At 44.4% G+C, this 10642-nt stretch overlaps 1 protein-coding gene across 4 annotated transcripts in view; it reads left to right on the forward strand.

The window, feature by feature from the left end:
• The window catches only part of PPIG (peptidylprolyl isomerase G), a 93299-nt gene that overhangs the window by 62543 nt on the left and 20114 nt on the right, over positions 1-10642 (forward strand). For all 4 annotated transcript variants that reach the window (XM_019522770.1, XM_019522769.1, XM_019522771.1 and 1 more), the window contains one exon: positions 5834-6038. In XM_019522770.1, coding sequence (XP_019378315.1) covers positions 5834-6038 — 205 coding nt within the window. The remainder of the gene's footprint in view (positions 1-5833; positions 6039-10642) is intronic.

The raw sequence follows: 10642 nt of genomic DNA on the forward strand, positions 1-10642 counted from the left end.
TTTTGAGAATCCTCCGAATTTTCGTGGGGGGTGTGTCGGGGGTGTGCTGGTGAGGGAGTTCAAGTAGATTTTTTTTTAGAGACACCACTTCATAGCAAAAAAGGGCCAAACTAAAATGTTTCTCAATATGGGCATGGCAATGTGGCAGTTTCAAGTGATGCAGAGGACAAATCTGTAAGAAATAGAAGTAAAAGTGACAGTGATGTTTGGTAGGAAAGTCATAGGGAGATCAGATGAAAAGGAGTTGGAATAGAAGCAAGGTGTTTGTTTTGGAAGGTGTAATGCATGTCATCTGGGTAACAATAACATTTTGGAAGTAAAGGTCTTGGATTCTAGGTTCTAATGATAAGTGTGCAGAGTATTACGTGGAGGCGTGGGATTTGTGCCTATGCAGAAAAGAAACACACATACTTGGGGTAGGCATCTAGTTTGTTGAACTACCTTACAGGACTTTGAGTAAAATTGAGAGTAGTTGTTCTGTGGGGTGGAAAAAGCAAAGAACACAAGTATAATACTTCAGAACATATTTCTTACTTGGACTTTTTCACCATTTTTTGCCCACCTGCTCCCTGCCCCCTCAGAAACACTGGAAATAATAATAAATAAGCAATATATACCAAATAGACAAAAGGCACAATAGATAGCAAATCGATAGCAACTGAAAGTATTGAAGGGTTGAAAATTGATAAGGAAAGCTGGCGTCTTCAGGGCAAGATCCAGGACTGGCATGGCTGAAGCCCATAAGGGCATGTCTGTGCTATCAGTACCATACCAGAGAGTGCTGCAGTGAGGCATGTTCCACCTGCACTACTTCTTGAAATGGAAGAATTGTAGTTGCCTTAGTGTGGCTTCAGGTATTATACCCATAAGTGCTCTGTCTTTGGCAAGCTTATTGGTGTGTGCCCAACACTCTGCTAAGGAGGTTATGTTACTTCCAGTTTGGGAGGTTATGAACATGGAACTTGTGTATGCCTTATGGGGTGCTCTCTGGCATAGTATGTGAGTGCCATAGACATGCCCTAGGCTTGTTCAGGAATGTTGTGAACAGAAAACTTACCAATGGTGAATACAGGATAAAGATAATAAAAATATTAGTGACCCAGAAAAGACAAAGAATTCCATAAATATTTTGGTCTGTGTTTGATTATAATCTTCTATTATATGAGCGTAATGAAATATTTTGAAGTCTGTTAGCTACTAGTTAGTAGGTCAAAAAGCATCTATTAAGGACAAACATTTTAAATTAGTGAAGAGAGTTGTAAAAGAGTTGGCTGGAAAGATTCTGGCCCACTGATATTAATTAATAAATGTTGAAATACCAGAGAAATTCCAGAAGTGTTAATGCTATATCCCATTTAAAAAAAGGACAAGGACTAAAAGCCAAGAAGTTTGCCATCAGTGCTGGACAAAATAATGGAAAAGTTTGTATGTTCATAAAAAAAAAGGAAAAGAAGATAGGAATAAAATTGGCTACTTTTGGCGGTGTCATGGAAAGCAGGTGTGTTACTAGGTTGCTGAGCATCAAAGATGGACATTCCAGGATACAACTAGTGCAGTAATAACAACCAGAATTCATAAATTGTGCGTAGACATATTCCCTAAATCAGGGGTTTCAAACATACAGCCTGTAGAAGTGGGTCATCCATGAGCCTGATAAAGAGACCAGAATTAATGTTTAACCTGCTGGCTATGCCAGTACTTTTCCCGGAAGCAGTGCAGGGGTATACAAATATATGTTTACCCCCTGGCTGCTGGCCATGCCAACACCTTCCTTCTGTCCTCTCTGACTTCCTCAGCAGCAGCAGTAGTAGCAGCTGTGGTCATGGTGGTGGGGCTTCTGGCACCCCTCAGGGCACCTCAGCCAGAGCAAATGTCCCACAGGCAACTGAAAAGCAGGGAATATTCCCTGCAGATGATTTTGAGTTTGACACCCCTACCTCAAATCATTATAGTAAGAACTTGATTAGTGTATTACAGGGGTGGGCAACCTCTGGTATGGGTGCCAGAGCATGGCACGCGAAGAAATTTTGCTTGGCGCACACACCTCAGGGTGGATGGCAGGGAAGCAGCTGGGGCTGCTCTGCCACAACAAGGCTAATGGCATACTGGGTTGTATTGGTCAGTGTGTTGCCGGGTCAAGGGAAGTGATTATTCCCCTCTATTTAGCACTGGTGAGGCCACATCTGGAGTAATCTCTTCAGTTTTGAGCCCCCCACTAGAGAAAGGATGTGGACAAATTGAAGAGAGTCCAGCAGAGGGCAGTGACAATGGTGAGGGATCTGGGAACGTGACTTCTGAGGAGAGGCTGAGGGAATTGGGCTTATTTAGTCTAGAGAAGAGGAGACTGAGAGGGGACTCAATAGCAGCAATACCTGAAGCGGGTTTGAAAGAGGATGGAGCTAGACTGTTCTTAGTGGTGGCAGATGACAGAACAAGAAGCCGTGCTCTCAAGTTGCAGCAAGGGAAGTTTAGGTTAGATATTAGGAAGAATTTTCTTACTAGGAGGGTAGTTAAACACTGGAACAGGTTATCCAGAGAAGTTGTAGAGTCTCAATCCTTGGAGTTTTTTAAGACCCGGCTAGACGAATCCCTGGTGTAGCACTTTGTCTGGAAGAAATAGCCGGTCCTATTGGGCTCTATAATCTAGCAGAAAAAAGCATGACAAAAATTCATAGTAGATAGCTGAAGCCAGGCATGCTTGAATTAGAATAAAGGCACACATTTTTAACTGTTTTAGTCATTTGAACAAGCTGCTGAGGCAAATGGTGGATTCTCCGTCTTATGTTGTAGTCAAACTAAGACTTGGATGCCTTTCTGGAAGATATGTTTTAGACAGGCATAAGGTATTGGGGCTCAGTACTAGGGAGTAAAATGTCCCAGTCTGTTTATGTTTAAAAGTCAGATTAAATGAGCTAATGATTTCTTCTGGCCTTGTTCTCTCGGAGTTTGATATCACAGAGCAAAATAACAGGAGCTGCTACATTCCATAGCAGGTTGAAATGTGGAGAGACCTTAATTATGCGATGGTGAGCGATTCTCACTTATGAGGGTTGGTGTGTGATAGACGGAGCAGGGAGGGAAGTCTGTTTCAGACATGTTTATAAACTGAAACTTTGAAAGGAAAAGGATGGAGTTAGATAGCATTTCTCTGTAAACCTGAGTCCATTTCTAATGAACCTTGGTAATAAGTTCTCTTTTAGGGTTTCTAATTAACTTGAGGGTAAGCTTGTTGTGGTATTCAAGCAGTAATATATGATAATCAGAAGCTGTCAGGGATCTTAAACATTAAATATTTGAAAATATATTTCCTTCCCCTGATCTATTAGATACATCTGAAGTAAGCTTGCAACCATTGCCTGCATTCTGCTTTAAGCCCTGTTCAGATATAGCTTTGAGATTTCTTTGCCTTCAATTTTTACTTAGTATGTAGTCAGTTTGAAGCAGTGAGTTTGGTATGCAGCTTCAATATTACCTAAACTTGCCCTAAAGCTCAGGAGGAAACTGTGTCCCAAATAGCCCTCAGGAAAAAAATAATGCAGGGTAAGTGAGCTGCTCTGACTGACTTTGCCTGTTAATTCTTGAGACATTTTTGAATTGGTGCTGGAAGCCACTGTATTCTGACTGAAGATAAATAGGAGGAAATACAATTGTTTGACAAATTGATCTCTCCTGGAATGGCATGAAAATAAAGTTTTTAAAGTTAGGAAGGGTTTGAAAATAGAGTATTTTGGGCCCTATTCCAGATTCCAGTGGCAGTGCTAACTGAATGGGTTGTTCAATAAAGAATGTGTGATGACTCTTTTTGTTTGTTGGACTATAGTAGAGGAAGAATATACCACTTGTGCACCAGATTCCTTTATATGGATTCATTTTATGAGTTCTGTTGTTTTTTTTTTCTTTTTAAAAATGTACCATCATGTTCTGTGGACAAGTACAAAACAGTGTAAAACTAATGTAACAAATATTAACTGAGAAGTAGGATTTTTGTACAATACACTATTAATAAAGTCCAGTAGGCAAAAGCTTTAGAAAATAAAAGGACTGCACATCCTGTACTGGGCCAAAGGTATGCTAGAGTAGGGTGTCTCTCTCTCTCTCTCTATTGAAAACATTGTCAGTAGCCCTAGGGACATAAGCACATTAGCTGATTGTTATAGCGACATGTAACAAAAGAACTGACTGTGAGTGCTTCAGACCCAAACCATGGACAATTTCAGAAAGAACTCTTCACTTGTTGTGCACCTGCAAGTGAATGGGAAGTTAGTATGGTCTTTGGCTTACTGATGTACAGTGTGCAGTCTTCCTGCTACCTGAGCAGCCCAAGCCCCTCTCTACTGCTACCACCACATGGAAAATCCCCACATTGCTGCTGCCACGTGGGCAGTGTGAGCTGCCCCCCCCCCCCCAAGATCCTCTGCCACTACTGCTATGTGGGCAATTTCCACTCCCCCCAATGTTGCCATGTGGGCAACATGAGGCTCTTGCTGTATGAGCCCTCTTGCTGCCTTTATGATGTGGCTGTTCTCCCTTTTTCCTCCCCTGCTGCAGTGTGAGCCTTGTTGCTGGTGTTGTTGTACAGGTAATGAGCTCACTGGGCCAGCTGTGCTGCTGTGCCCCAGAGGCCCTGTCTATTGCTACTGTAAGAGCTGGAGCAACAGGCAGAGCAGCCAAGTGGGGGCTGCACGTTATCCCCTCATGGGCTGCATCAGACTGTAGGCCACCAGTTGTACAGCCTTGCTCTAACCTGAGCCTCAGCAAAACAAAGAGCACAGACATTCTGTTTCACTGAGAAAGTTCACGTTCACCATTGTACATATGGCAGTTCACTTTCCACCAGAAGCTTCCCAGATTTTGAAAACAACAAGGATAGAGTAGAACCCTGTAGAATCCCATAAAAAGATGTTGCCTTTGGGAAAACTACTAACCACCACCACCACCCGGAACAACTGTGATCCTGCTTGTTCAAGCTACCTTTCTTTCAAGACATCAGTAGGTTGGCATCAGTATTATCAAAGGCTGCTGCTGGATCCAAAAGAATCAAGCATGGACGCATCAGTACCCATCATTAGAAAGCAGTCAAAGAGTGAAGTCTGCTCTGTATCCAGATCAGAAACCAGGATTTATAATTTGCATTAAATCAATTTTGCAATTTAAGATATTTGATTTTTTTGTATATTTAAATAATTCATCATTTACAGGCATACCTCGTTTTATTGCGCTTTGCTTTATTGTGCTTCGCAGATATTGCGTTTTTTACAAATTGAAGGTTTGTGGCAACCTTCATTGTTGCCTTATTTTAAGAAATTGCCACAGCCACCCCAACCTTCAGCAGCCACCACCCTGATCAGTCAGCAGCCATCAGCATCGAGGCAAGACCCTCCACCAGCAAAAAGATTACGACTCGCTGAAGGCTCAGATGATGGTTAGCATTTTTTAGCAATAAAGTATTTTTTAATTAAGGTATGTACATTGTTTTTTTAGACATAATGCTATTGCACACTTAATAGACTACAGTATAGTGTAAACATAACTTTTATATGCACTGGGAAACCAAAAAATTTGTGTGACTCGCTTTATTGCGATATTTGCTTTATTGCGGTGGTCTGGAACCGAACCCGCAATATTTCCGAGGTATGCCTGTATTTGTATAAGGGAGATATTTTGCAGATCTTTACAGTATGTCTTGATTTTTATCACAGTGATTCTGATTACAAAGTAAAACTTCGTTGTGGCATTTTGAGCAACTTATAAGATATATTCCAGTTGACTTTTCTAAACTTTTAGTTGAACTGCTTGTCATCTAAGTGTATGTATTTCTTACTTTGATTTAAAGTCAAGAAAGAAGAGAGGAAAAGACACAAGTCTTCCTCCTCATCCAGCGATTCCGACAGTTCAAGTGATTCAGAATCTTCCTCTGATTCATCATCTGACTCTGAAACAGCTTCTGAAGAAAAACCTAAGAAAAGAAAAAAGAAACACAAGAAAAATTCTAGAAAGCATAAGAAGGAAAAGAAAAAGAGAAAGAAAAGCAAGAAAAGGTCATTTTTTAAAAGATACATGCTATTCTGAAAGGCTTTTTTTGGTCAAAAATTTAATGTAATGCTGGGTTAGTGTATGAGCCATAGGAAAAAATGAAGGAGGGGGTCTGACAATATCTTTTATTAGGCCCAATGTAAATGACATTTTCTGTGACCCACTTTCTTGTCTTGGTTTATGTCATAGGAAGAACTGCTTGGTCAATAAGATTTTATTAATTCTTGCGTGTGTAGAATATTATTCTCTTATTCTATATTAAGCTGAACTAGTGTCAGTTAAGTGTGGGTAGTAGTTTGCAGAACCTCCTGTTTGTATCTCTGCCTCTTGTCTTTTTTAAACGGACTTAAATTTTCCAGTTTTGCAATAATGTCCAACACCAATATGCATACCAGGAACCATGTGTACAGATGTGTCTTGAGATTTTCATATTGTATGCTTGTAAAGGTGCAGGAAGTTATTTAATACCCTGCAACATATCTGTATTTGTTTAGTTATGCACAGTGAGGCTTTGCCAGTATCTGTTGAAGAGCTGAGGGCCACGTACAGGTGTTATGTTTCTATCAGAAGAACCACCACTTTACTGGTAGAAACTGTGAGTGTACAAGTGTTTGCTCAGTTTCTTCAAGGGGAAACATGCCCTCTCTGGGAGAAAGATCTTCTAGGTATCAATCCGGAAGATCCTTCCTGTGAGAGAGAGAATCCATACCTGCCTACAGGCAGTCCTTAACTTACGATGTTTCAAGTTCCAACGAACGGCACTTACAAACTTTATAAATTTACACCTTGTTTCGAGGTTCCGACGTGGGTTTTGACTTTACAACACACGACATAGCTGCCTCCAGGTGGTAAGTCCTTTGTGGTGGCAGGGACGGTGGGGAGGGAAGAGGCGTTGGGGGGGCAGATCAATGCCCCTGCAGCAAGGGAGGAGCTGGGGCTGGGACAGAGGCTGGGGCAAAAGCTGCCCAACCGGGGCGGGGGGACATGGAGAGGGGGTGGGGCAGCTCCTACCACTTCATACCACTGACCCGGGAGCAGCCTGTCCAGCGTTTCTCGTTGCTGCTCCTACCGCCAGTACAGGAGGGCATGAGGGGGATGTGTGCCCCTGGATATGTGCCAGGCAGGCGGGGCTGGGGCTGTGCCAGGTGGGCGGCAGAAGGCGTTGGGAGCAGGGTCTGTGCCCTCCTGCCGTTCGCCCAGCCGGGGTGGGGCGAAGCTGCTGCGCTGCCTCTGGATAAGTGGTGCACGACAATGGGAGCTACCCGGGACTATCAGTGGCTTCATTCAGTGCCCCACTGGCCCGCCCTGCCTGGGCTAGCGGTGGCAGGGTGTGGGGTGTGCTCCTGGATTGGGGTGGGGTGGGTGGTTAAGTGGAGGCTATGTGGGGGCTTCAGCCACCCTAAAATTCACCATAGCCCCTGCCGCCTGGCTGGAGTGCAGCCTGGCGCAGCCCCAGCCCCACCTGCCCTGATCTGGGGGTACATGCCTCCCCGCCCCCCCATGCCCTGCTGCCACTCGCCCAGCCTGGGGGGGCGAGGGGAGTGTGGGACAAAGCTGTTGCTCATCCAGGAGGCGTGGAGAGCCCGGGGCAGCTCTCGCTGCAGTACGCCACTTGTCTGGAGGCAGCGCAGTGGCTCTGCCCCACCCTGGCTGGGCAGGTGGCGGCAGGGCATAGCCTCTGCTCCCACGGCATCCACTGGTGCCTGGAGCACAGCCCGGGCCCCACCCACCCCCTGCAGATCTTGGGACACATGCCCCCATGCCCTCGTGGACAGGCTGCGGGAGCAGCAGCGAGCTGCTGGATGAGCTGCTCCCAGACTGGCGGTGCACAGTGCTGGGCGCCACCTCACTCCTCCCCACCCCCCTCCAGCTGGGCAGCTTTTGCCTCAGCCCCTGTCCCAGCTCCAGCACCAATCAATTCCTCATTGTTGGGGGGTTGATCTGCCCCCCATACCTCCTCCCCCCACCACAAGGGACGTACCAGCTGGAAGCAGCTTTGTTGAGTGTCATAATGGAACCAATCCCCCTTTTATAATATTGTTCCTATGGGAAAATTGGTTCCAAGTTGCAACGTTTCGACTTATGATGAAGTTTTCAGGAACCAATTGCGTTATAAGTCTGAGGACTGCCTGTATATGCTTTCCTTGTGGTCTGCTCCCTGTGCTTCCCTAGATTGGGGACTGCCCAGTTGGGGCAATGGGTCAGGGGCATTGCCTTGCTGCTCCAGTCCCCTTCCGGACTAGTCTGGAAGAAGACTGAATCAGTGGGGCAAAGCTCTTTGCTTGCTTCCAGACCAGGACCCGATCTGGGGAGTAGGCAGGTGTCTTGCTCCACTGCTTCCTCTGCTCCGAGCCACCAGAATCAGCAGAGGAGCAGCCAGTCTTTGCTCCTAGACCAGGGACTGCCCTCTAGGTTGCAATAGGAAGCAGGCTCAGGTACATGTTTCCCCAGGCCTAGTGTGTCACCCCGTTTTCTCCACCTGCTTTGAAATCACTGTCTGCATTGGACATCTGGGTTTCAGAGTCAGAGGGGCTGGGAAAGCTCTCCGCTCCCTGGTTTCTAGCTCCTCCCACCCAGTTCTCCACCTCTAGCTTTTTTAAATCACTGCACATGCTGCCTAGCTTGGTTTCAAAGCTAGGGGTTGGAAAAGCTCTTCTCACAGGATTGAAATGCTTCCTGTACTACCCAGCTGAGCAGCACATGCAGTGATTTCAAAGCCCATGGGGACCTGGGATTGGGAAAGCACTCCCTGTCACAGTTCCTGGCCCTGCAACCTTTAAATGCCACCCACATCACCCAGCTAGGGAACATAGGAAGTAGTTTGGAAGCCCACAGGGTCAGAAACATCCTTGCCATGGTTGCCAGCCCTACGAGGTTTAAATGCCTCCCATGCTGTGCCACTCAGCTGGACAGGTGCCTGTGCAGCCCATCTGGACTGCACAGGCAGCAAATTACAAGCTGTGGGGGCTGCCTATTGTGTCAGCATGGGAGAGGACAAGCTATCAAGTAATAGGCTCCCCTAAGAGCAGGTGTGGCCCAGGGAGCAGCCCTCTATTGCAGTGTTTCTCAACCTGTGGGTTGCTACCCCCAAAAGTGGGTTGCAAGAATATATTCAAAGGTTGTGAACGAACTTTAAAAATGGGTTCTCCTTTAAAGGAGAAGAATGGAAACCATGGCTGCTTCCCTGCAGGCTAGCAGAGTTCCAGCCTGCATGGGGCTGCTTGGGGTCCCCCTTGCCCCACACACAGACCCCCCTGCCCCACACACTGGGGGGAGCTGGGCACAGTGGGTCAGGAGTGAGGGGCACTGAGTTGGGACTGACCATTGATATTTACAAATGGGTCCTGGTACAAAAAAGATTGAGAACCACTGCTCTAGTGGCTCCTGACTGGAGAGCTCGCCTATGTAGCACTCCAGCTAGGGGCTGAAATCCAGGCATGGGCTTGCTCTCTGCCTGTTTATTCACTGTCTGTGGCCTCTTAAGTCTAAAAAGGAACAGAATTAGAATTCAAAGAAATACATTACTATGTTACTGTACTGGCTCTTAACTTTTAGCATTCTGAGAATGCTAAATGCCAACATTAACCCTGTTTGGTGTACTTAGTAGTGTTTTCAAAAAACATCATTGAATTCAGGATTCTAAGTCACATGGTTGCTTTTGAATATGTTACCTTTTAATGTGCTATAGTTCTGCCGTGAAAAATTTGGAGTTGTTAAAATCATATTTTCTTTCAACACAAGTACTAAAATGTAATAAAATCATCAATTAAGGTAGGACTATCTGATTCATCCATCTTACTATTCAAATGCTCAGAATTTTGTTCTAAAACAAGTTTCCCTTTGATTTTAATGAATAATAAAATGCAGAGAACTCCTACAGTTCCTCATGTTTACCATCAAATGGGCAATCTGAACATCACCATTTTGATACAAAGTTTCTGAACAGTATCTAACAAAACACCATACACACATTCAACATGTCACTACATAAATTATTCAATTAAGGAGTTTTGTGGGTGATACTTTTTATTGGACAAACTGCATGGTTGAGATAAAGCCAGGCAAACTTTTGAATACAAGGCATTTTAATCAGATCTGATGGTGAATGACCTGATGAAGAATGCCTTGTATTTGAAATTTTGTCTCACTTTATTCCAACCCTGCAGTTCATCCAATAAAAAGATATCACCCACAAGAATCCTTCTCTCTTATACAATTCCTGGACCATCATAGCTACAAAATCAGTCCAATACTACCACTGCATAAACTAAGAATTCAGTGATTAAAAAGCAATATGTAATGGTGGTTAAATATGCATTATGCCCATACATCCCTGAGTGAAGGCGTCATGATAACAAGATAGCTGTTTATTTTTTTAAACTTCATCAATTTGTTTTCTGCACCAGAGTGAAAAAGAAGTCTATTTAATATAATCTGCAATAATTAGTCTTCTAAATTTATTTCTCTGTTGCTTGTATAAATACTTTCCAAAATACTTAAGTGTGGACAGGTTGAGAGGCCTGCCCTGGAAAACCTTAACTTAAAATGCACGACTATTTTAAACCTATATATTTATAAGCATATTTTTATCCATAAATAAAGCTCCTCC

This window comes from Gavialis gangeticus, unplaced genomic scaffold (assembly GCF_001723915.1).
Source record: "Gavialis gangeticus isolate Ggan-Ray unplaced genomic scaffold, GavGan_comp1, whole genome shotgun sequence".
Classification (NCBI taxonomy): Eukaryota; Metazoa; Chordata; order Crocodylia; family Gavialidae; genus Gavialis; species Gavialis gangeticus.